General features: G+C 39.1%; 1 protein-coding gene and 1 pseudogene across 15 annotated transcripts in view; both read left to right on the forward strand.

Moving 5' to 3' along the window:
* The window catches only part of CARMIL1 (capping protein regulator and myosin 1 linker 1), a 337,716-nt gene that overhangs the window by 143,187 nt on the left and 166,950 nt on the right, over window positions 1-27,579 (forward strand). For 14 of the 15 annotated variants that reach the window (XR_009211234.1, XR_009211235.1, XR_009211233.1 and 11 more), the window contains exons 3-5: window positions 111-161; window positions 5,938-5,997; window positions 14,804-14,925. Coding sequence is in view for 10 of the 15 variants with exons in the window: in XM_058432050.1 (XP_058288033.1) it covers window positions 111-161; window positions 5,938-5,997; window positions 14,804-14,925 (233 nt within the window). In the remaining 5 variants the exon portion in view is untranslated. Of the gene's footprint in view, window positions 1-110; window positions 162-5,937; window positions 5,998-14,803; window positions 14,926-21,821; window positions 21,880-27,579 lie in introns of those variants that run through there. The other variant, XM_058432051.1, reaches the window with a different exon arrangement.
* Window positions 14,603-14,721, forward strand: LOC116460549 (small nucleolar RNA U13; annotated as a pseudogene).

The following is a 27,579-nucleotide window of genomic DNA, read 5'->3' on the forward strand; positions in this document are numbered from 1 at the left end:
GCCATGTGGCCTTCTGAGGCTTCAGTATCATTAAAATCCCATGGAAACACCAAAGCCCACTGGGCCCACTTTTTGGTACTTATACTGATGCTGCTGCTTCTGTCTTACAGGTGCTTACATCATGCCGAGCCTTCCTTGTAACAGCGCGAATCCCCACCAAGGTAAGTGTTGATGAAGGCCCCCCTTCAACACTCACACTCACTCATACACACTCATGCATAGTCACTCATGCATTCTTACATGTGTGCACACATATTCCCTCACATACTGCAACACAACACACACACACCTCACTTACATAGACTTTTGATTTAAGCTGTGTTCAGATTTCTCTTACACATTCAAGTTTTCCTTCCTTCTTCCCAGAAACACCTAAAGGCTGTAATGAGAAACATATTTTTTACTCCTTTGTTCCCTCTCTTTGCGTAAAGGCATCCCAAGAAAATCAGTGAAGGATTTTGTGCTCTATGTCCCCAAGGCTCCATGTCCCAGTTATTTTTCTGTCTCAACTGGGGCTTGATTTCCACTTTATTGAAGTCTACTTCTTATTTCCTTCAGATCAGTACTGGCAGATTTTTCTAAGACTTCAGACATGTGGGAAATAACCTTCATAACTCCAAAGAATACAGTACCAGAAATGTAACCATCTCAGCTGTTCTCCATCTACTCTGATGTTGCCTACAAGAAATAACAAGGCGCCACTCTGTTCTTTAAAAGAGATATAGAACATTTTTCATGCGATGCCCTTCATTACTTGGTGCAAAATTCGAACTGATAGTTTGTGGATTAATCATAATAATGACTTATTTTGTTTATGTTAACTAAAAGGAGTTTATCATTTTTATATGATATGGACTGAATGGTCATAGGAAATTGGGATTTTTTTTCCTAAAAAGGTGATAACATTTACTGGAGTGTTGTTTTAGTAAATAACTTGATCCTTAACAGAATCTCATGAGAGCTGTAAGTCTTATTATTATCCCTTTTATTGATGAGAAAACTGAGGCTCAAGGAGGTTCAGTAACTTGACCAAGGTTAAACTTCCACTAGTATGTGGCACATGTGTGATTCTAATCAAGGGAGGCTGGCTGCAAAGCCTCTGCTTCTGTTATTGCTAGAATCTAATAAGTTATTTACTAAGTATATAAGGATACAGTCTCATTTAATTCTCACAGTAGCCTTGTAGGTGAGTGATTAGAAAATAGCGAAAAGATGTGAAGTTGGCTAGTCTAAAGATTCAAAAGTAATGAATGGGAGAAAGAGAAATTAGACTCACCATGTCCTACTTATTTCGACTTTTTACTGAGCTGAACTGCTTCCCCTGCCTGCATATCCAGGAGAATGGGTAAGGTCTGGTAGATGCTTTCAGCCTTATCGTGCTATGATGTTTGGCCCGCAGTGTTATTTGCTCATTAGTCCTTTCTTGTTTCTTAAAATTTAACATTTAGCCACTGTTTTGTAAATTTGGACTTAGGCGCCAAGTTAGGGCGCTATAATGTTATTGGTACAAATGAAATGGATCTTTTGGGACTTGCAGTCTCATGATTTGCATGATTTGCACTGACTTTTGGGAAGATGCCAATGCAATGTTTGCTAGTTATAGGCTTAGGGTATCTGTGGCCTTTTTTTTTTTTTTCTCCTGATCATACAAATGTTAACTTTTATAAAGTTTCTCCAAGAAATGAAACTTTTGACCCAAGCCCCTTTAGATAATATAAAGTGAGCCTATATGTTTATTATGTTTTATAAATAAATTATGTCAATGAAGTTGGACTAAACTATACATTAAAATACCTGAAGGCATGATATGAGGACTTTAATTAGACATTATCCCACTGGTAAGAAATTAATTACAGAAGGAAATTTTATGGGCTTAGGAAAATATTCAAGCACCCTATTGAATAGAAGACCCCTAAAAAATATGCATACCCTAACATGTTGTGACACAGTGGAAGTGTGTTACCTCTTGTGAAGTCACCTGCCTGCCTTCTGCTGGATGACTTTATTCTGCCCCCTCCTTGCTCTGCCCCTGAGGAAAGGCTTGGCTCTGTCCTGTAAAATATATAATGTTTCACAGCCAGCCTGGCCAAGGTAGTTTGAACATTGGTTCTGATTTCTGATATTGTCAGCATCACAAATAAAGAAAGGCAGATTTTCTTCCAAAGTGATCTGCTTGCAGCTTTGCAGCTTTCCCCCTAGAGAAGGCTGGTTTTCATGTGCCAGTTTAAGTCTTGACTGAGAAGTAAAACCAATGTCAATGATACTAATTTTCTGGAGAAATAAGTATATTTATAACATTAGTGTAAAGCACTGACTATGACAGATGTCTTCTCTTTTCTTTGGGAGCTGATTAATTAAACATCTTTCTTTTGTCATTTTATTGTGAAATATACAACATATATAGTTAAATGCACAAAATGGACATGTACCTCTCAGTAATTAACTACAAAGCAAATACTTCTGCAGTCACACCCAGATAAAGAAATAGAACTGTGCTATCACCCCAGAAGGCCCTAACTTTTCTTTCAGGGGCTGGGTAATTACGAGATCAAAGAAGGGTTTGCAGAGAGGGCCAGTTGAAAAATCACCCATCAGCCAGGCAAATAAAGGGTTTTATACTGGGCAAAAGGCTTAGTTTGGAAGACCACAGTGCATTTGGGGAGCTGGAGTGTGGGCTGAGGGTTGTGGAGGAGGCGGTGGTGGGAGGGAAACAGCTCAGAAAGATGGACGGGGCCGAGGCCTGGCTGAGGAGCTGAAGCATGGACTGCTGCCTGGGGAAGAGTGGGAGTTACTGAAGAACAGGCTCTTTATCACATTGAGATCTGCTCTGTTGCTTGTGGGATGGGCACTGTCTTGTGAGGGTTTGGGTGTGAGGTGAGCAAGAGATTGGTGGAAAAGCTATTGACAGTCTGGGTTAAGTTTTTCCTCTTATCTAATTTTTCACTAATTTCTGTGGTGATATTTAATTAGTGTAATTTCTAACTGAAAAATGTCCTCCAGTCTTCATGCAGCCTACATCTGCCTCAGCTTCTTAACTGGTCTTCCTGCCTCTTCCTGCCCATAAATCTAATCCAGTGACATTCTTTAAACTGTCTTTGGGTGGGTTGGAGTGGAGTGGATGATGGGTTGCGGGGACCAGGAGCAAAGGCCTAATAAAAATAGCTGTTAGGAGAGAATGATTTGAACCTTGCTGTGACGTCTTTCAGTATGTTTTAGAGATTTCCCTCCCCACTATTAATAATAACCTGGGACTTCAACTAATCACAGACTTAGCCAGTCATCCTTGTTGATTACTAATACTGCAGGATCTGCTCCTTTTAGTTTCTTCCTTGTCCTAGTTCTTTTAACACCTTGATGCCTTTGCAAATTCTTTTTCTTCTTCCTGAATTTCCCTCTATGCTCCTTGTTTGCTTGAGGAACTTGAAGTCATTCTTCAGGGCCTAGATGAAATGTCACCACTCTTTCCTGGCTCCCCAGCACTTTGTTGTTCTACTTCAGGACAGCACTCAGGTGCAGTAGAAGCATCTTTTTTTTTTTTTTTTTTTTTGAGAAGGAGTCTTGCTCTGTCACCCAGGCTGGAGTGCAGTGGCACGATCTTGGCTCACTGCAAGCTCCGCCTCCCAGGTTCACGCCATTCTCCTGCCTCAGCTTCTCCGAGTAGCTGGGACTACAGGCGCCCGCCACCACGCCCGGCTAATTTTTTGTATTTTTAGTAGAGACGGGGTTTCACCGTGGTCTCGATCTCATGACCTCGTGATCCACCCGCCTTGGCCTCCCAAAGTGCTGGGATTACAAGCGTGAGGCACCGCGCCCGGCCAGTAGAAGCATCTTAATTGACCTGCAACTAATTTTGCTGAGCCAAATTGACCAAAGGTGGCCATTCCTATCCCTGATGATGCTGACTGATGCTAGCTGCATTTTCATAGCTGTTAGCATGTAGGAGAGGGTACTGCTCACACCTATTCACACCTGCTCCCACCCACTGAATGAGATGCTCATTGAGGGTCATGGGTTTATTCCTGAACTTGTTTATAGCAGTTATAATAGCAAATGTTTTTAATGCAACATTTTAGTGAAAGATATTTTATGTAGCAATGAAATATGAGTGCAAAAGAAGAGTGTCTGTGACATTGAATATTGATAAAAGTGAATTACTTAAATTGCTGTTTTAAAGACTAGACAACTTTATAGTTGGGGGAGGGGTGGTGAGGAACATAATAATCTAGAAAACATCTGCTTTCATATTACTTTGCAAGTATTTTGCAGTTCTGCATTTTTAAAGAGACTTAAATTGGAAGCTGGAAGCCATGCTTGTGAGTATGGCTTATGCAGAAAGGCCACTGGAGGGCCAGCCAGTGGGCTTAACTCAAAGAAAAACTTTGGCGCAATATTAAAGGGTAGTGAATGAATATTTATTCATAAACAAAATAACGAAGGAAGGTATGTATACTTTTTAGAAAATAATTTCCTGCTTTAAATAACTTTTCAAAACAAAATTATGTATAGATCTTGATAATGATAGGCAAGAAAACTTCTACTCTAATTTAATGCTTTTAAACATGTGCCCTTAAATGCTGCATTTAACTCTTGGAGGACAGAACAAATGTCTCATTACTCTTTGTATTTCCAATACTGGCACATAGTGGGCTTTTCATAATCTTTGTCAGTTGACCAAGTGAATAATGAACGAATGAGTTCTCTTTCTACTTCCAGAGCTCATCAGTATACTTCGTGTTGTTTAACTGGAGATTCAGGGATTTTCTGCCCAGTATTTACTTCCCTCCCCACTATTAATAATAACTTCATCAGTATACTTTGAGATGTTTAACTGGAGAGTCGGGGTTTTTCTGCTCTAAAATTTATTTTACCAATGTATCATGGTACAACATACCACCAGGGAGCAGAACTAAATCTCTTGTGGGTTTGGTTCTGGATGTGTTCTTTTATCATTATATTTCTTGGTTTAATGTGGGAGGGTAAAATAAATTGATCCAACTTGGTCCCCCACTGTCTCTAGCTCCATGCTCTGTGATTATTTGCTGAAATGGGGGAAACCGGGAAGAAAGATTAGTGGCTGTTTATCAGGAAAAACAGGTAAAGAGTGAAAGACTGGGGTTATTTTAAAGTAAAAAAAACTGCTGATTACAGGAGAAGAGAGGGGCACTTGTTAAAATAGAAAGGAAACAAATCATCATTTATTTACATGCAGAGAGAGAGAGGACTTTTGTTTAACTCTGTGCATTTTGTTTAAGCACAACTTAAAATTCCTAAATATTGTATTCGTGTAAATATGGATTTAATTTGGATAAATATAGATTTATTTCTCTAAATCCATTCAAACTGTGCATTTTTATGGATGACAGTAGAAGGATGGCTGACTCTGGTAAGGGGTCAGAGTGTAACAAATAGCTAAAGGTTTAGAAAGAAGGGAAAAACAACATTGACTTTATCCTGATAGGACTTTCTGAAGCAAAATTTTGAAGTGAAAAGGGGAAAAAAGTGTTTAGATGATTCCTTCCATACATTCATTTCTCAATGAATAAATAGTGGTTAAGTGCAAAAACTTACTAGGTTCATGCAAAAGTAATTGCATTTTTTGCTATTACTTTTAATGGCAAAAACTATGATTGATTTTACACCAACTTCTACTGTTGTGTTTGTCTGGATAAAATTTTGAAAGTTGGGCATGCAGCTTCCTTTCTTTTCTTTTTTAGTAAAGTAAGTAACACCTTTTCTGAAATTTGATAAATCATGTTTCTATCTTGTTGAATGAATGGAGATATTAAACCAGCCCGCCTTCAGAAGATGCCCAATGTCTTATTTGCTCTTGGGCTGTTTCTAGTTGTAGGATTTTTTTTTTTTTTTTACCTTGAATTATATGTTTTTTTTAAACCCTCGTTACAGGTCTTTTCTTTCCTCCTTTCCCCTCAATTGCAGCTCGAGTTAACCTTCAGCTACTTGGAGATTCATGGCGTCATTTGCAGCAAGTCAGCTCAGGTGAGTGTGAAAAACGGATCACTGCAAGGTCATGATCTTTCTTGAATTCCTGAAACCCTAAAATGTTCCTTGAGACAATGTGGATAAACAAGGTTAGGGAAGATGAAATTTTCAAAATGAGAGACTCAACACTGGCTGTGTGGGCAGGAGTTGGGAATTCATTCTGATAAGGAAAACACATTCTCCATAACTCAGTTTGTGAAGAACTAATTAGCTCTTACGATAACTGGCAATGTAAACGTGAGAGTACTGTTCCATATAGAGTTTGTACAACATGCTTTAACACTAAAATTTCATAGCAATTATATAGTACTATATAAGGTCTTAGTGGGAATATAGTGATAAATGAATTTTTTGGATTTAATAAAATGCAAATGTAAAAAAATAGCTTTATTGGGCTATAACTAACTGCAGTAAACTAAAGTGTACAATTTGATAAGTGTTGACATATGTATGACTCTGTCTTCGTCCTCTTCCCCACCTGCAGTCAATCTGCAGGTATCTACTTTTGGTTGCTGTAGTTTGCATTTTAAAAATTTTATGTGAATGATGTCATACAATGTATACTTCTTCCTGTCTGCCTTCTTTCAGTCAGTTTAATTATTATTATTTTAATTTTTAATTTTATTTTTAGTTCTGGGGTACATGTGCAGGGTGTGCCAGTTTGTTACACAGGTAAATGTGTGCCATGGTGGTTTGCTGCACCTGTCCACCCATCACCTAGGTATTAAGCTCAGCATGCATTAGCTATTTTTCTTAATACTCTCCTTCCTGCAACCCCAGTTTAATTATTTTGAGATTGGCCTATTTTGTTGCATGTCTCAATAGTTTATTCTTTTTGTTGCTGAGTAGTGTTTACTTGTGTGGCTATATTGCAGTTCGTTTATCCATTCACCCGATGAGAGGGACATTTGGGTTGTTTCCCATCTTGGCTATGATGAATAAAGCTGCTATGAATATTGAAGTACAAGTTTTTGATTGGACTTGTACTTTCATTTCCCGTGTGTAATTACCTAGGGGTAGAATGGCTGAATCATATGGTAGCTATATGTTTAACTTTTTGAGAAACCGTCACACTTTTACACATTGGTTGCACTATTTTACATTGTCACCAGCAGCATATGAGAGTTGTTGTTCCTCCACATCCTCCCCATCCCTGGTATAGTCAGTCTTTTTAATGTTAGCCATTCAACAAGTATGTAGCGCTTTTTCATTGTGGTTTTAATTTGCATTTCCCTAATGACAGAACATGTTGAGTATCTTTTTATCTGTTTATTTGGCATCATGTATTTCCTTCTGCCATTACAGAAATTGGGCTGTTTGTTTTCTTATTGAATTTTGAGAGTTTTTAAAAAAAGTCATTCTGGATACAAAGCCTTTATCAGATATTTTCTCTCAGTCTGGTGGCTTGTCTTTTCATTCCCTTAACAGTGTCTTTCAAAGAGCAGAAGTTTTAAATGTTGATGAAGTCCAATTTATCAATGTTTTCTTTTATGGATTGTGATTTTAGTGTCATATTGAATAAATCTTTGCTTAACTCAAGGTCACAGAATGTTCTATATCTTCCAGAAGTTTTACAGCTTTAGGTTACACATGTAGGCCTATGATCCATTTTGAAGTAATTTTTGAATATAAAGCTATGTATAGATCAAAATTTTTTTTTAGTTTGTCTTTTTTTTTTTTCTCATATGTGTATTATATTCACTTGTTCCAGTAACATTTGTTTGAAAGACTATTGTTTCCTCACTGAGCTTGTTTTCACCTTTGTTGAAATTCTGTAGTCCATTTAAGTGTGAATCTATTTCTGGACTCTGAATCCCGTCTCCTTGCTACTATCTTCATGCCACTCTTATATTCTATTACTGTGGCTTGTTTACAACAAAATTTGACATCAGATAGTGTTAGTCCTCTAACGTTTTTCTTCTTTTTCAAAATTGTTCTAGTGATTCTAGGTCCTTTGCAATTCCATATGAATTTTAGAAACACCTCAGTTTCTATAAAAAGCTTGCTGGAATTTTGGCTGATATTACAATGAATTTTTAAATCACTTTGGGGAAGAGCTGACATCTTAGTAATGTACAGTCTTCTGACCTAAGAAAACTATGTATTTCTCCATTTGTTTAGGTCTTTCAGTTTTTCTGAGTGTGTTTTGTTGTAGCTTTCAGTGTACGGGTCTTACATATCTCTAAATTCATTCCTAAGTGTTTAATATTTTTTGATGCTACTATAAATTGTGTTATTTTTTACATTTCAGTTTTCAGTTGTCTCTTGCTGATATTAGAAATATTATTGATTTTTGCATATTGACCTTATATCCTGTAACCTGCTATCTTGCTCTACTCATGTATTAGTTCTAATAGCTTTTAAAAATAGATGTCATCATGTTTTACAAAGCTAATGTCATTTGTGAATATGGATGGGTACCTTTCATTTTTAACATGGGTGCCTTTTATTTCTTTGTCTAGTCTTATTGCTATTGGGAGATATTCCTCCATTGGTGGAGGAATTCCTACATATTTTGCTGGGTATGCCAAGAATTTAGTGCTGTGACTTCTCCTTGCCCAGGCTATTCTCAGGGTTGATTGCAGTGAGCATCCTTGTGGGATGGTGGAATAGTTCCCTGTTGAACAAAGAACAGGCTTGCTTACTTCTTACCATGAAAACAGTAGATTTCCAATGTCTAAGGGTTCATTTCTTGTCAGCAGCCTACTGTGTGTGCAAGCATCCATCTGAAGCATCATGTGGGACTTTGAGGGCAGGGGAATCTATCCAAATGTGGTACACATGCCTTTTGTTGTACCATGAGTCATAAAATGCTATGTCTCTGACCCAGGCATCTCCTGTCTTCTGCAGCATCAATGAAACATCTAATAGGCTAACTTACTGGCCTACAAGTAGGGTAAAAACGCAGAACTTGACAATTGTTCTGGTACTTATAAGACAGTGCTGAATGGAAGTGGCAAGAGCAGATCTTCTTGTCTTTTTCCTAGTCTTTGAGGGAACGCATTTATTCTTTCACCGTTAAGTGTGATGTTAGCTGTAGGTTTTTAAAATAGATACCCTTTATCTGGTTTAAGAAGTTTCTTTCTATTTTTAGTTTGCTGAGAGTTTTAATCAGGAATTAGTGTTGGATTTTGGCAAATGTTTTTTCTCTGTCTATTGAGATTATTGTGTGGTGTTCTTTCTTTTTTTAAGCTTCTTAAAATGATGAATTATGTTGATTAATTTTTTGAATATCAAATATTTGATTCCTGGGATAAGTCTCATTTGGCCATGATATATTATTATTATATATGTATTTTTGAGACAGAGTCTCACTCTGTCACCAGGCTGGAGTGCAGTGGCACGATCTTGGCTCACTGCAACCTCTGCCTCCCGGGTTCAAATGATTCTCTTGCCTCAGCCTCCCGAATAGCTGGGACTACAAGTGCACATCACGACATTCAGCTAATTTTGTATTTTTAGTAGATATGGGGTTTCACCATGTTGGCCAGGATGGTCTCAATCTCCTGACCTTGTGATTCGCCCGCCTCAGCCTCGCAAAGTGTTGGGATTACAGGCGTGAGCCATGATTTTTTTTAATATATTGTTGAATTCCAAATATTAAAATTTTGTGAAGAGTGTTTTGCATTGATGTTTGTGGGAGTTATTGGTTTGTCTTTTTTTTTTTTTTTTTGACATTTTTGGCTGGCTTCTCTATTAGAGAATCATGGATTTAGAGAATGATTCTATATATTTCTCCTCTATAGAGGAGGAAGTAGTTCCTTCTGTTAAATTTTTTCTGTTGAGGTGGTAATAATTTTTGTCTTAAATGTTTACTTGAATTTACTGGTGAAGTTATTTGGGCCTTGAGTTTTCTCTTTGAGAAGGTTTTTTTTGTTTTGTTTTGTTTTCCAGACAGGGTCTCGCTCTGTTGCTCAGGCAGGAGTGCAGGGGTGCAATCTCGGCTCACGGCAACCTTCGCTTCTTGGGCCCAAGCGATCCTCCCAGCTCATCCTCCCAAGTAGCTGGGACTACAGGCATGCACCACCATGCTTGGCTAATTTGTGTATTTTTTCCTACAGACAGGGTTTCTCTGCATTGTCCAGGCTTGACTCGAACTTCTGAGCTCAAGTAATCCACCTCCCTCAGCCTCCCAAAGTACTGGGATTACAGGCATGAGCCACTGTGCCCGACCTGGGAAGGTTTTAAATTGCAAATTCTATTAATATTCCTTAATAATATAGATCCATTTATATTTCTCTTCTTGAATGAGCTTTGGTAGTTTGTGTCTTTTAAGAAATTTGTTTATTTTATGTAAGTTGTTGAATTTATTGAAATAAAATTGTTAATATCCACTTGTTATACTTCTAATACCAGTAGAATATCATTCCCAACATTGGTAATTTGGTTATGTCTCTCTTTTTCCATTTCAGTCAGGTTAGAGGTCTACCAATGTTTTTGATCTTTTCAAACAACTTTTTGATTCCATTGGTTTTCTTTATTGATTTCATTGATTTTCTATTTCCTATTTCATCGACTTTTGCTCTGATCTTTGTTCTTTCCTTCTACTTTTTGTTTTAGCTTTTAAAACTACAAAGAGTGTGTGTGTGTGTGTGTGTGTATGTGTGTGTGTATGTGGAGTTTGTTGGTAATGTTCTTTAAAATTGTCAAAATTGTCACAATGTTTTTTGAGATTTCATACAAACTCTTGGAACTTTTCCACAGTTCATCTTACAGCAATGTTTTATCTTATGTGTTTATCATTTTCCAGAAACTGGAGTTTGAAAGAAAAATCACAGCAACATATGTTTGCCCAAATGGGCAAACATATGCAGGAGTGAATGATCACTCGTGAATGATGACATAATGACATAACAAGGGTCTTCTCGGTGGTCTTAATTCAGGAATGTTTACGTTTATGATTTGAGAGCTGGGACGGGAGCAGAAGGGCATTAGCGAAATGTTAATGCCAAGGTTATGTTCAAAATATGATTTCACTGTGCTATTTAATTATGAGAAAGGGTGTTGATGCAGCAAGACTAATTTTCCCATGTGGCTGCCAAAATTGGTCTTACTACACTTGTAGTCTTGCCCCTTTCAATATGCCTACCATTCAGAGGAACTGTGTATAAAGCCGTCTGTCTCAGCCCCTGTCAGTGTCAGTACCAAATGAATAGCTTTACAACAGTGCTTCAATTTAACTTTGACCCACAGTATGGACCTTTGAGATGAAATTATAGTGAACGTTGGCACTGCTTTTGTAAATGGCCTAGCAATTCAGAGACTGTCAATACCAGTAACCTAATGGTATTCAAAATTTGCTGTGTTTTGGAACTGCCTGTGATTGTTTTTAAAAATATACTTTCAGCAGTACCCTTCTCTCTGTCACATCACACTTCCTCATCCCCCTCGAACAGACACAACATATACGTAGGACAGTTACAATTCTATACATCTGCGGTGGACGTTTGTTTTTTTAACAAGTGCACCATTTGATTCTGTTGCATTCCAAAGGTTAAGAACCAGTGACCTGTGTAACCACTGACCTCTAGTTTTGATTTTCTTTTATATAAAATCATAAGGATGGGAATGTCTACCAGTGGCACTCAGAATCTAGCCTTGATTAGGAATTCTTTTGTAATGTTCTCTGGGATTTATTTTTTTCTCCTTGCTATTTTTTATTATAATTTAATTATAGTTCATAAACTCAGATGAAATTCCTGAGACTTACCTACTGCATTGTGTTTAAGAGTGAGTGATTGCTCTATTGAGTTAGTGAAATGTGACTTTTACTATTGCTATTTTCCCCTTTCTTCAGAAATGTTGGAAACCTTTATCTTATTTTACAAGTCTCTATGCCACATTAGTTTCTGGTGCTCGAGTTCTATTGCCTTCATGGTATTTAAGTTGAGGCCAGCAGTTATATAGTTTTATAGTTATACAATTTTTGGACCATTTTTTTGTACAACTGAATACCTGCTATGATTTTTTTTGAATTATAGGGTTAATTGTTTGCTATGTCACAGAATGATATTGATAAGCCACCCACCACCCATGGGTATTTCTGACAGAGGAGAGAAAAGCAACTCACAGGTTTGTTAGCTGGGGATTAGTAAAATGTGCTGCCTGCCCTTAAAGTTTAGTCAGGTTGTTCGACCTTAAAAAAGGCGGTGGAGTGGGGTAGGAAATTTGAATCGTACATAAGTTACTACGGCTTATATCTCTAATTATTATTTTAAATGTATATTAGATATCATGGTTATATCCTGCTAGGTGTCTAAGGAAAATGTGTTTCAAACATTCTGTTCCTCCCCAGCTGAAGTGGGAGGGAAAGGAGTATTTGATAGGAAGCTCTTTTTTTCTTTTTTGATGAGGTGACTTATTGTGTTGGTTTCACCTCCATCACTTTGTTGCAGTCTTTACATTATGCAAAGGTGGTGACATCTTACACAGGGTTGTGTGAGTGCTTGCTTGTAAGGTTGAATTGAAGGCCTCATTTCTTCCTCCACCTGTCACCTTTTTTTCTTCTCTGTCATTCTTTTCAATCCTGTGCAATTAAAGATGATTCGGTGTTAAGATTAAGTGGAATTAGAATAAGCTAATTACTAATCACTCGCACCCAAACTGTGAACTGAATAGATGTGCTAGATGTGAAGAATGTGAAAGTACCCCTGTAGTGAAAAATATAATTACCCATGGTGGGAAGGTTGGGAGTGGGGTGCAGAACACAGACACAATGGCACATCAAAAGTGTCTGGCTTTTAAAAACATGCGTATGCACAGATATGTGCATATGAAAAATATGAGCCTAATTGCACTAAGTAGATTTAGTCTTACTTAAAACATTTTATAGACTACTGGGTTGTTTAGCCTCCAGGTACAATAATGCTTGGTGTCTTTTGCAAGAGGAATATCTCTTGAACCAGCTTTTAGAAGACAAATGGAGCCTTTGCCTAGAGAATTTTAAAGGCTTTGCCTTTCATTTCTTGAGGAATGCACTGAAAAATAGGAATTTTAATTTTTTTATGTACAACTAACTAGCACAGAAGTGGTATTTATTAAATACTTGTTGACAGATTCTTCTAGAGGTGTTTATGAAAAAGTAGCATCTGAAACACTTACATTATTTATGTCCTTTTCTTTGATCTCGTCATTTTGACATACCTCGCATTACTTTTCATTTTAACATACATATGTTGAAATACTTACATTATTATTATTTTCTGTTTGGGCTAATTTTAGGAAAATCTAAGGCAAAATCTAAAAACTGCATTGCACATTATAAACAGTGTTCTCCATCATATTTTTGTATAGATAAAGTAAGAACAGGAAGTAAATGTGTGCGGATATTTTGATGAAGTGATAATCTAAGAATATTGCATTTTGTGGGGATTTTTTGGGGGATGGGAAGATGGGGTTTTGCTATGTTACTGGGGCTAGTCTTGAACTCCTAGGCTCAAGTGATCATCCTGCCTTAGCCTCCTGAGTTTCTGGGATTATAGGCATGCACCACCACACCCAGTTTACATGAATGTTTTTGAGATTAAAGAAAATGGTATCTTTTTTTTTTTAGATGGTTGAAGTTCTTCTTATTTGTAATGTGTACATCTTCAACTTCTTGCCCCTTTTGTGACCTGCCCTCCTTTTCACAAGTTAATTTGTACTTATTTAGAGGACTAGCTGTCTCAGTTTCAACATATTTTGACATGTTTTGGACATCTCCAGCAATTAATTATAGGAATGAGTCTTAGCCTAACACTAAACCTAACACCAAACATTTTATTAATGTGTTACCTTAATATTCCAAGTATCCCCTCTTCTTAGAAAGCTCGAAACCATTTTTTTTTTTTTTTTTTTTTTTTTAAGACGGAGTCTTGCTCTGTCATCAGGCTAGAGTGCAGTGGTACGATCTCGGCTCCCTGCAACCTCTGCCTCCTGGGTTCAAGCGAATCTCATGCCTCAGCCTCCTGAGTAGCTGGGATTACATGGGATAACAGGCATGCATTACCACACCCAGCTAATTTTTGTATTTTTGTATTTTTTTTTTTTTTTTTTTTTTTTTTTGACAGGGTTTCACCATGTTGGCCAGGATGGTCTCGATCCCTTGACCTTGTGATCCGCCCACCTTAGCCTCCCAAAGTGCTGGGATTATAGGCGTGAGCCACTGTGCTCTGCTGCTCGAAACTTTTAAAAGCATTTCTCTTTTGCTCCCAAGCAAAAGGTTTTAAAATTTTATATAAGCATATGATAAGGTTTCTTGTCTTTAAAATGTGTGTGTGTGTGTGTGTGTGTGTGTGTGTGTTTAAAGGTAGCTTTTAGATTGTCCATGGGTACTCACAGAAAGATAAAGCCATACTTACACTACATAGCAGGGATGTAAAAACTTTGTAAGACTGCAGCTCAGGACAAAATCTTGGTAAAAGGAGAAGTCATGTTTGAATGTGGGAATTCAGTCTCTATCATATGGGAGTCTATTTGAATCTGCCAGCTTGGCCCTTGGAAACACTCGCTTCAGTTTCTAGATGTTTCTGACAATACTTCCACCCTCTACCCAAACACTTCTTTGAGTCTTAAATTAAGTGCATTATTTTAAGAAAGTGCTTCTTCAAAAGCTAATATTGTTATCATTTTGTAGTTCATGAACGTGATGGTTGGGTGTTCACACACGTATGTGAGATGTGCTACCCTCGAACCTTGTTAAAAGAAAAAAAAAGCTAATATTGTATTATTATATGTGTGACTATGTAGTTTACAATATTTAAAATAATTAAAAATGAAAGGAATTGGACTCAGTCTTAAGAAATGTCCCACCCGGTTCTTGCAGATGGTTGTGGAAACTGAGAAGTGCAGCATTTCCATGAAGATGGCATCGCCCGAGGACGTGAGTGAGGTGCTGGCTCACATAGGCACCTGCCTGAGGAAGATATTTCCTGGCCTCTCTCCAGTGTGAGTTTCCCTGGGCAGGGTGAGGAGAGCAAAGAACCTATTCTTCCTCAAAATGGCAAATACAACAATGCCTTCTTTTTACCCCTTCACTTAGTTCCTCTCTCAGACTTCCTTTTCCTCTTAAACATTAAATATCAAAACCCTTATCAAAACCCTTGTGTTTTGGTCTGAGGGTTTCTACAGGGCTGTGTCTTATTCTTTAAAGAGCTTGAGTGATGAAGGGATTTGGCAGTCCTTTAACTTCTCATAAGACTAAAACGGTAACCTTTTTAGTGTAACTCCAGATTTACATGAGTGTGAATATTACTCACAGCTTATTACCAGAGTGCCAGGGGCTGCACGCTTTGTATAGTGGCACCAAGTATAATGCAGATGAAGAGAGAGACAGTGCTTTATTTTCTTTGTTTTTTAATTTTAAGTAACAAGAAACCTAAAAAAATTGAATGTAAAAATCCCTTTTTTTCATTGTCCTCTTAGTGTTCTGAAATACCCATTAGGCATATTAGTAAATTTTGTTCATCCATGCCCGCATATTTTTTGTTAAGCTTTTAAAGTCAGGATTATGGGCTTGGATACCTGAGTTTGTAGTTGGGGAGTATGTGGGTTGTTGGGATGGAGGAATTAGATTGACTGAGGTGAAAGGCAAAGAGATGCTTATGTCTGAAAGCTCCCTAAAATAATAAGTATAGTCAAAATACCCTTCTGATAGAAGAACAGGATTCACAGATGGCAGAAAATTTCCCTCCCATTGCTCTCCCAGCAGGCGGAAGTGTATACAGGGAAGGGCTGGAGGCCCCACGTAGACATGTGTAGCATGGTAGCTGTGTTCCTTGCGTGGTGGAGGTGGGAGGGGAATTTTGGGAACAGTTGCCCTTCATAGAACATGCTCCTCCTGCAATGCCTTGCCTGCAAGTTGAGAGACAAAGCAGCAGGAAAACCTAGGCTTCTAGTCATTTAAACCTTATGGATGACTAAAAGTGGCTCAGTGGGGACAGAACTCCCTTTCAAGCTCTTTGGCCTTAAGAGGCCTGCTCAGATCCCTTCACAGCCCTTCGCAGGGCTCTCTCCCTTCCCCATGTGGTGGGAGGTGAACACACCAGAATGGAAGGCTGGCCCTGTGCTTGCTGGTTGTTCACCTTGGGCTCCATCCTCCCTGAAGCTTAAGTCTTGTGGTTCTCTGATTATCAGGGTAGCTGGTTGCTGGGGGAACTAAGTGTCCCTGGCCTCCATTTCAGTGGAGTGGAGAGGGTGAGCTGGGGCTGCCCTCTGACTCCCGCTTGGCTAGAATTTCAGGTATGAGGTGTCTTCAAGGCAAGCTTTCCTGGTCTCTAATCACACACACAGGTAGTTCTGGAGAAAAGGTGTGGGCAGCAGTGTGTGGTAGGATGAGGTAAGAAGTGAATCCATGGTGGCAATGGGAATTGCCAAGAAGCAAAACCTTAGGAATGGTTTCGACATCATCCTTAAAGCCACCAGAGAACTAGCTGGGGTAATCGTGAGTTAACAGTAGCTACAACCCATTTTCCTTAAACTGCATTTCAGTAGTGTGACTTTGTACATGTGTTATGTGTTTCTTTATAATGTGCTCGCTTTCCTTCTAAATTAATACTGATGAAATAAGAAAATTATTAAGCACCACCTTACTTGGCAAGAGCTTATAATACCCTGAACTTTAAAGACACTTCGGAGCAATATTTAGAATCTCTATTTTCTTTAAAAGGCAGCCTTATTTGTTTAGTATTGTAGGATTTTCAGAGAAATTAACCATTTTTATTTTTGGTTTGGATTCTTCCATTTTTTTCTTCCCAGAAAACATTGAGTAAGAATAGTATTTTCACTTATAGCTTCCATTTAACTTCTTGTTAAAATCTTCAGGCAAATATTAAACAAGTATTAATCACCTCTGTTTCTAGGAATAAAGTTCCCATGTGTATGTTGATTTCTAAATCTGTGACCTCTGCTGTACCCAGGTCTTCATCCCCACTTACCAGCTGCCTATTGGGCATCTCTACAAGGATAGCCTCAGGCACCTGTATGTCTCACACTGGACTCCTCACTTTCCCCCCTAAAAATTGCTTATATTCTGTATTTCTGTCTCAGTTAATGGCATTGTCTTTCACATAGTCTCACAAGTTAAAAGCTGAGCCATGTTCATCTCTTGGTCCTTACTGTCATATTCAATTGGTTGCTAAGCTTTTAAAAATATTATCTTAATATCTCGTGGTCTGGTTCTTTCTCCTTGTTTTCATTTCCACTGCCATAGTCACTTTCTCCCTTGCATCTTTCTAGTTAGTCTCCCTGCTTCTAGTTCTTCTCTTGCAAGTGATCCTTCATACTGTCATCAGAGTTATCTTTTTGTAATTCAAACAGTATCTGTTCTTTGCCTAAGCTCTCAAATGGCTGGCTTTCCTGATAAAAATGTAAATTGTATAGCCTGACACAGAATACCACTGTTTTCCTGTTCCTGAACACGACCAGGCTCTCTCATATTTTCAGCACCATTGTAATAGCTCTAATCCTGACAAATTCCAAAAGATTTAACTCAGGTATCTTCTCATCTATAAAGAGAGTCTTTATTCATGTTTCCAAAGAACTTTGGATCACTTCCTGCACTAGTACACATCATACTGTGTTGTAAGTGCTTGTTCATACACTTATATATTCCATGATTATTATGAGTTTCTACTATATGCTAGGCATAGTGCTAAGTGTTGAGGTCCAGCAGTGAACATGGTCCCTGCCCACATGGAACTTACATTTTAACTTGGGGAAACAAACCCCCCAAAGAGGGAAATACATAAATCAAGTAACAGTACCTTTGAGTAAGTGCTGTGAGAGAAATAGATGGGACTCATATAAAGAATAAATTTCTGTCTCCAAAGGCCTCCCTGTGGCCATGACAACTTCAACAGACCTAGTAGAAGATAAGGCGCCTGCCCTATAAGAGTAGGGCAAAGAATATCATCTTCCCAGGGCTTCTGTTCATGCTATTTCTCTTGCCTAGAAAGGGCTTGGTATCTCTGAGAAACTGAAAGATACCCACTTTGGCTGGGGTATAATGAAGAACAAAGATGGGAAGGGATGAGGAATGATTCAAGAGGGGGCTGGAACCAGCACTGGTGATGTAGATGTAGTTGATGTAGAGTCTCATGGGAAAGAGGTTGGGATTTAGTAGTATTTTCCTGGGAAGCCACTGTAACATTTTAGGGGTGGGAGATGAATCTTTAGATAGTTTATGAAATTTTTTTTTTTTTTGTCTGCTAAAGAGAATGGACTGGTGGCAGAGCAAGAGTAGAAGTAGAAAGCTAATTTGGACACTTGTAGTAATCTAGGCAGGAGATGACTGTGGTCAGGAGAAAGGTAGCAGCATTAGGTATTAAGATAAGAGAGAGGGTAGATATAAGCTTTATTTTGGATACAGGAGTTGCTGATGGATTAGGTAAGTGTGGGTAAGGGCAGTGAGGAAAGAAAGAGAAGAAAAACAAGGATGGCTCCTCAGAGTCCGGTTTAATAACTTGATGACCAATATGACAGCAAGACAGAGAAGGCCTGGGGTAGGTGGGGGACAAGTATTTTCTGGGGGGTGGGATCTGTAGCCATTCTGTTTTAGGCATGTGGAATTTGAGATCTATTTGTCTAGGACCTACAAGACCTCCACAGACCTCTCCTCCAAGCTCTATCTAGGTGAGGCTATCAGGTAGACAGATTTGTGAGGCTGGGGCTTGGAGGAGAGGTCTGGAGTTGGAGCAAAGGTGAGTGCCATGAGCACAAGATGGTCTTCACTGCATGGCTGTTGATGACATCACCTGGAGAAAGATGCGTACAGGAGGCATACTTGGAATAAGCTCAACACTTACAGGTCAGGTAAACTAGGAAGAGCCACAAATGGAATTGGGTAAGGACTGGCTGTCAAGGTAGGAAGAAAACCAGTGAAAAACCAGGGCCTGGGAAGGAGTGCTGACTCTGCAGAATGATGCTGGGGCTGAACAAGCTGCAGGCAGAGAGGTGTCCAGTGTTGGTGACGTGGATAACATAGGCACCTTGATGAGAGCAGGTCTAGGGGTCTGGTTGGGAGGGGCAGACTGCTGTGGTTGAGGGATGAACTCAGAAGTGAGAAAGTGGATGTGGCATATGTGGACAACTTCATAGAGAAGATCAGCTATCAAGAGGAACTGACAAATTGGATGTAGCTAGCGCACTCTGAGGGATTACGGGGGATTTCTGTTTGTGTTTAAAATGGGAGATAAAAGCATATGCTTAAACCATATGGCTGTAATGAGGGGTATGATCAGTAGAAAGAGAGATTTATTGCTGGAGACTGCCCTAATAAATAAATCAGCAATTTCCTTGAGAAAGTGAGAGGCAAAGTACAAAACACACCTGTCTTTCCTTCTAGGCTGGGAGCTGCTTAAACAAAGACCATGTTTTTATTAATCTTAAATCCCTAGTTCTTGGCACATAGTAGGAACTGACTGAGGTTTTGGACGAGCACATACACTTCACACTTAATCCATTCCCAGTACCTTGTTGGGTAATGTACCATGGGGCATAGAGAAGTCAGAAGATAGTGGCCCTGCCTTCAAACCGTGAGCTCATTAGCTGAGGTAACCTGAAGCAGATGAGACAGGAGATGATTGGGTGTAAGTGGGAGATGAATGAGCACAGGCTGGCTTTGCAGAGGAGATTTACTGCAAATGGATGGAGAGAATTCAGAGGAGAGAGTAGCGAAAGGAAAGGCAATTCACATGAAGAGACCAATCAGAGAGAAGGTGCAGATTATAATTTAGAAAATGCCTTGGCAGAGAATTAAATTACCTAAATGTATTTGACTTGCATTCCTCTTTTCCACCCAACACACACAGTTAGCTTGTCTCAATAAGCCTAATATTTTGTGGTTTCTGTGTTATGCCTTTACTCTTGAAGTTCCTTAGATTGCATTATATGATTTTGGCAGGGGAAACGTACAATTTTATTGGTATTGGTTGTGTGACTAGAGAGGGTGGAGAAGTTGGCAACTGTATCTTTTCTCCTACATTCCCAGTATGCCTTAAGTCAAAGCTATCAGTCGGGGAATATTTGTTTATATAAATAATGCACAATAGAACATGCAAAATAAAATGTTTCCAGTAATGTCATATATTCCACTCATGATAAATTGGAGAATATGAAACTATATTTAGAATCCTTAGACCTTGTATGACTCATTTGTCCCATCAAATTTATTTTCTGAGCCTGTCATGGGGGCCCTCATCTCCTTCCTTGCTTAGGGCACTTCTGGTGGTGACTGATGAACAGAAAAGGGTCTCATGAGGAGGTACTAGGAAGCAGGTGAATCAGGAGGAGTTAGAGCCCGGAATATATGCCTATATTCCCAACTAATGAGAGGATCACTTGAGCCCAGGTGTTTGAACTTGCAGTGAGCTATGCTCACACCAATACACTCCAGCCTGGGTGACAGAGTAAGACCACATCTCAAAACAAACAAACATATATATATGTGTGTGTGTGTGTGTCTGTGTCTGTGTGTGTGTGTATGTATATGTAATCAGCTCTTATAGTCAAGAGAATGCAGGTTGGAAAAAAATGAAGGATTTAAATTAAAATTTGTAGTATTTACATGTCATATTTTCTCCCCATCTCTTGTCTCCAAATATATGTTAGGATATTTCTCTCTCCCTCTCTCCTTCCCTTCTAAAATGACATTTTCTCCTCATTAAATATGGAAAGTTTAATTCAAAATATAGAGAACATGTATAAAGAAGAAAATTTAAGTTAAATTTAAAAATCACCCCAACTCAAGTCACTGTCGTCATGTGTTTTGTTAACATTCCAATCTTTGCTATAGACTGTCCTTGGAGGCCTCACCTCTCAGACAGTGACAACTCTATGGGGTGAACTAGGGAAGGGTTTAGAGCCTCAGTGTTGTCATCTGTTTTCTCAGGGTTGTCTGTGATGGCAGTTCTCTTCAGGAAGTCATTCTGTGTTATGGCCTTCAGCTTTTCTACTATCAAGAACCTTGGCTGTTCTCTAAAACAAAGCTAGAATTTTTTTTTAGTATTAAATGATATTGTTAATACAGGTATGAGGTATGAAAATGTGAGGTTATTATGGAGAAAGCTGATGAAATAGGAGTTTATATATAAACAAGAGAAAGGTGGTTGCTGTGTTTTGGTAGTCTCTTCACTTTGCAAAGCAGTAGGTAGCCTTTTGTTGTGGTATGGCTTGCAGCATTAAAGCACGTGCTATTCTGGAGACAGTTGCCATGTTGCATAGGCTGAGCAGTGGAACTGAATTTTAAAGAAATCAATTAGTATAAGTACATTAAAATAATCTGTAATTTTTTTGTGTCAATAGTTTATCATGAGATTTGCATGGACAAGGAGTTGGTGTGTTTGTCATCTAGTTTGCTATTTCTTGCTGCCACATGTAACTATTTTCTGAGTCTTGTGCAATTTAAATGCATATAGTGCAAATGCTGAATCAACGCTAGTGCTGCCTGCATGTGAGAGACATGTCTTGCTTATGTTTTGTTTTAGGATTTTGGTTTACCTTTTATAGTACTTGTTGGACAACAAATCCTCTGTCTTTCTGTCTATGTAACAATCTGTGTGTGTGTGTGTGTATGTGTGTGTATGTGTGTGTGTATGTGTGTGAACTGGTGCCTGGTAACAAATACACTGCTGGGGTTCCTTGCGCTCATTTAACTACAGGCAGAAAACAACTTCTGTAGAGTGGATTCTCCTCTCACTCATTATTTCTGTACACAGTGTTAGCATAGATAAGAAACAGTTACCACCTTCTGGAAATTTAGTTCTTACAACTGTATCTCTTACGGAAATGAATAAACTTGTTTCATGAGACTCCTTTAGCTCCTGAAATCTCAGTTGAAAAAGAAAAATGAGAACTGTAAAGAAGCGGAGCTACTTGAAAAGGTTCCGCCGGACACGTCTGCAGGTTGGTTCGCACAGATGTCTGCCCTAGCTGCTGCCTCCCTTACTCTCTGATTGATTTCCCCTTAACCCTGAGTGTGAATGTCCACTGTTGTTTTGCGAGTAAAACTGAGGCTCTGGCTTCCAAATCTACCATCAAGATTAATTTATTTCTTTCTGTAGTTGTAGACTGCCAGCTTCCTGTTTTTAATCCCACCAGCTTCCGGTCAAAGATTTTTGCCATATTTTTTTCCTGTGTTTGAGTAGCTAAACCCCCTATGTATCATCAAAAGAGCATGGCCTGCAGTTTTATGGAAACAAAGCAAGAATTTTAAAAGAGAAATGTGATCCTAGAGGAGGTCAGACAAAAGTCCAGCTTTCTGTGTCCAAGGTCTACCTAATTGAGTTGAATAATGGCTGAGCCTACTTCTGACAGCCTTGCTGTTTCTTTGCATAATATCTGCTTCATTGTCTTGATGTAGACAGAATATAATGCCATTAAAATGCCAGATGATGGTTTTGAACCAAGATGAACCATTCCAAATTGCCAGATTCTGTAATATCATTTTAATTATAATGTCTTCTCAAACATGATTACCCCAAAGTATTAAAATAATGGTTCTGAATTACAGGTTCCTTTGGGTAAAATAGACAAAAATCATGCTACACTTGTAGATCTTGTGCATTTACACGGAATTTGAAGAAATTAATGACATCTGACATGTATTAGGTAAACAGGCATACCTTGGAGGTACTGTGGGTTTGGTTCCAGACCATTACAATAAAGTGAGTCAATAACTTTTTGGTTTCTCAGTGCATATAAAAGTTACGTTTACTAAAGTATGCATTAGCATTATGTCTAGAAGAATATATATACCTTAAAAATACTTTGTTGCTAAAAAATGCTAACAGTCACCGGAGCCTTCAGTGAATTGTAATGTTTTTGCTGGAGAAGGTTTTGCTTGTGTGGATGCTGATGGCCGCTGTGACTATCAGGGTGGTGGTTGCTAAGGGTTGGGGTGGCTGTGGCAATTTCTTTTTTTTTTTGAGACGGAGTTTTGCTCTTGTTGCTCAGGCTAGAGTGCAATGCCACGATCTCAGCTCACTGCAACCTCCGCCTCCCAGGTTCAAGCCATTCTCCAGCCTCAGCCTCCAGAGTAGCTGGGATTACAGGCATGCACCACCATGCCCAACTAATTTTGTGTTTTTAGTAGAGATGAGGTTTCTCCATGTTGGTCAGGCTGCTCTCGAACTCCCGACCTCAGGTGATCCGCCCGCCTCAGCCTTCCAAAGTGCTGGGATTACAGGCGTGAGCCACTGCGCCCAGCCTTACAATTTTTTAAAATAAGTCAACAGTGAGATTTACCACATCAATTGACCCTTTCTTTCATGAGTGATTTCTCTGTGGCACACAATGCTGTTTGATAGCATTTTACTCACAGTAGAACTTGTTTCAAAATTGGAGTCAATTGTCTTCAACCCTCCCACTGCTTTATCAGGTAAGTTTACGAAATATTCTAAATCATTTGTTATGACTCAAGGGACATTAAAAAAAAAAAGAAAAACAATCTTTTATTTTATTTGGGCCCACTGCCCAACAGGCCCCGGTTTGTGATGTTCCCTGTCCTGTGTCCAAGTGATCTCACTGTTCAGTTCCCACCTATGAGTGAGAAGATGCGGTGTTTGGTTTTCTGTCCTTGTGATAGTTTGCTGAGAATGATGGTTTCCAGCCTCATCCATGTCCCTGCAAAGGACATGAATTCATCCTTTTTTATGGCAGCATAGTATTCCATGGAGTATATGTGCTACATTTTCTTAATCTAGTCTATCATTGATGGACGTCTGGTTTGGTTCCACGTCTTTGCTATTGTGAATAGTGCTGTAATAAACATACATGTGCATGTGTCTTTATAGTAGCATGATTTATAATCCTTTGGGTATATACCCAGTAATGGGATTGCTGGGTCAAATGGTAATTCTAGTTTTAGATCCTTGAGGAATCGCCACACTGTCTTCCACAATGGTTGAACTAATTTACACTCCCACCAACAGTGTAAAAGTGTTCCAATTTTTCCACATCCTTTCCAGGATCTGTTGTTTCCTGACTTTTTAATGATTGCCATTCTAACTGGCATGAGATGGTATCTCATTGTGGTTTTGATTTGCATTTCTCTGATGACCAGCATGTTCACAGTATCTTTATCAGAAGTAGATTCCATCTCAAGAAACTTCTTTCTTTGCTCATCCATAAGAAGCAACTTCTCATTTGTTAAAAGTTTTTTCGTGAGATTACAACAATTCAGTCATATCTTCAGGCTCCACTTTTAATTCTAATTCTATTGCTGTTTTCACCATATCTGCAGTTACTTCCTCCGCTAAACTCTTCCACCTTTCAAGGTCATCTATGAGGTTTGGAATCAACTTTTTTGAAACTCCTGTTGATGTTGGTATTTTGACCTCTTCCCGTGAGTCAAGAATGTTCTCAGTGGCATCTGTAATGGTGATTTTTTTCTGAAGGTTTTCAATTTACTTTGCCCAGATGCATCAGAGGAATCACTATCTATGGCTGCTTATATTGCCTTACAAAATATATTTCTTTTTTTTTTTTTTTGGAGATGGAGTCTTGCTCAGTTGCCCAGGCTGGAGTGCAGTGGCGTGATCTCAGCTCACTGTAAGCTCCACCTCCCAGGTTCATGCCATTCTCCTGTCTCAGCCTCCCGAGTAGCTGGGACTACAGGTGCCTGCCACCATGCCTGGCTAATTTTTTTTTTTTTTTAATATTTTAGTAGAGATGGGGTTTCACCGTGTTAGCCAGCATGGTCTCGATCTCCTGACCTTGTGATCTGCTCGCCTCAGCCTCCCATAGTGCTGGGATTATAGGCACAAAATATATTTCTTAATAAGACTTGAAAGTCAAACCTATTCCTGGATCCATGGGCTGCAGAATGGATATTGAATTAGCAGGAATGAAAACAACATTGATTTTTTTATACTTCTCCATCAGAACTCTTGAGTGGCTAGGTGCATTGTTAATGAGCAGTAACATTTTGACAGGAATCTCTTTTTCTGAGTAGTAGGTCTCAACAGTGGGCTTAAAATATTCAGTAAAACATTCTGTAAATAGATCTGCTATCACCCAGGCTTTCTTGTTCTATTGTGGAGTACAAGCAGGGAGATTTAGCATCATTCTTAAGGGCCTTGGGTTTTTGGAATGGAACATCAGCACTGATTGGCCTCAACTTAGAGTCACCAGCTGCATTAGTCACTAACAAGAGAGGCAGCCTGTCCTTTGAAGCTTTGAAGCCTGACACTGACTTCTCCCTAGCTAAGAAAGTCCTGGATGACATCTCCTTCCAATAGGAGGCTCTTTCATCTACATTGGAGATCACTTGTTTAGTGTAGCCATCTTCCTCAATGATCTTAGCTATATCTTCTGAATAACTTGCTTCAACTTCTTCATCAGCACTCGCTCCTTCATCTTGTGCTTTTATGTTATGGAGACAACTTTCCTTAAACCTCATGAACCAACCTTTGGTAGCTTCCAACTTCAGCTTCCTCCCCTCTCTCAGCCTTGATAGAATTGAAGAGCGTTAAAGCCTTGTTCTGGATTAGGCTTTGGCATAGGGAATGTTTCATTCCAGACCACTAAAACTTTCTGCATCTCAGGAGTAAAGCTGTTTCACTTTCTCATCATTCACATGTTCATGGAAGTAGTGCTTTTAACTTCCTTCAATAACTTTTCCCTTGCATTTGCAATTTTGCTAATTTTTTGTTGCAAAAGGCCTAATTTTTAGCCTGTCTCGGCTTTCCATGTGCCTTTCTCACTAAGCTTGTTTCTAGCTTTTGATTTAAAGTGAGAGATGTGCGACTATTCCTTTCACTTGAACACTTAGAGGCCATTGCAGGGTTATTAATTGGCCTAATTTCAATATTGTTGTGTCTCAAGTAATGGGGGGCTTGGTGAAAGGGAGAGACAGAGAGGAATGGTTGTCAGTGGAGCAGTGAGATCACACACACTTTTAAGTAGCTAAGTTTGTTTTCTTATATGGGTGTGATTCATGGTCCCCCAAAATAGTTACAATAGTAACATCAAAGATCACTAATCACATCACCAAAACAGATATAATAATAATGAGAAAGTTCGAGATATTGTGAGAATTACCAGAATGTGGCACAGAGACAGGAAGTGAGCACATGCTGTTGGAAAAATGGCACTGATAGATTTGCTTAATGCAAGGTTGCCACAAAGCTTCAATTGGCAAAAGATGCAATACTTGTGAGTATAATACAATAAAATGAGGTATGTCGGAACCTGATTATGTCTTAGTCATAAAACTTACAAAGAAGTAGGAGGAATATTTTCCATGCTAACAGAATGTATTTAAATGATTTGATATGTATTTGAGGTTTTCTCCAGGAGTAGAACAACCCAACCAGGCAACCTCTCAGGCCCTAGCATATTTTATCTGGAATACATCCATTCAATCAGAAAATGTAAATAACTGGGAACATTTTCTTCCAGTCTCTACAAGGTGATGGAAATTCATAAGAATGACTGAGAGCATTGTATGTAGCAGAGTGCCTTGAAATCATTAAAGATGAAACTATATTCAATATGAGTTAATATATTTATTTCACCACCTCTCACCCACATCCTGTCATGGTTCTGGGTGACTGATGCGCTGACACCCTTCCTCACAGCTCATGACCTCTTCACCTCTACCCTACTTCCACTTGCTTTTGTGGCCACATGACCTTGTCATCTCCTGGAACAGCTTATTCCATGGTGAAAAAACAGCCCTCCCCCTCTGACTACAGCCTTTCAGTTTCTCTCCCCTGGAAGTACCAGTATTTGGACTTTTTCAAGGCCTCCAGACTGGGGATAGCTTGGCTTTCTCTTCTTCTGCCACCCCCGTCCTGCCTTCCTGTCCATTCTTAACTGCTCAGCCCACAACATCCATGACTTCACCTAAGTGAAGGACACTTGTCAGTATCTTCTGCTTCTTCTGTCCCCACTGTTTTTCTGACACACCCACCTGGAAATCCTGCATCCTGCAGCAAGCCAGCTGCCCACCTCTCCGTATACGTTTGGGCTGCTGAGGGCTGCAGGAGAAAATCCCACAGCTATTTAGCCCTGAACCACCAAGAATCCATGACCTTCACTCTCAGCTGGACTCTTAACAGTCCTGGAAAGTTCTTTTTTATTTTTCAAGCTATGTTTTCTATTTCTCAATTTTGTAGAAAATTGAGAGCAAATACCTACACAGGCAGATATTTGTTCACAGCGCTCATCTAATCATGTACTCATCTGTTTACAGTCTGCCATGGCTCCTCATTGCCCTGAGAATAAAATCAAAATCCTTTTATTTGACCTGTGAGGTGCACCATGGCCTGGGATTTTGCCTAGCTCCCCAGATTCTTCTGTTACTCCTGTCCTTATCACACACATCATTTGCCAACTATTTTGAGCTAGATTGAATTGCTGGTAAGCATGGGCTTTCTCATATTTGGGGGTGTGCTGTTCCTTTATCTGAAACACTTTCCTGGCCCCTAGCTCACACCTCCTCTAGCCATGCTTCACCTGATTGTCTCTTTTTGCCCCCCTGTGGGTCTTAGCAGAGATATATTTTATACCAAAGAGCATTTCCAACTCCCTACGTCCCACCCCTTCTCCTCACCAGGGAATAAGCTAGGTGCCCCTTCTTTGCCCTCTCTTTCACCCTGA

Source organism: Hylobates moloch, unplaced genomic scaffold, assembly GCF_009828535.3.
Source record: "Hylobates moloch isolate HMO894 unplaced genomic scaffold, HMol_V3 SCAFFOLD_20, whole genome shotgun sequence".
Lineage (NCBI taxonomy): Eukaryota > Metazoa > Chordata > Mammalia > Primates > Hylobatidae > Hylobates > Hylobates moloch.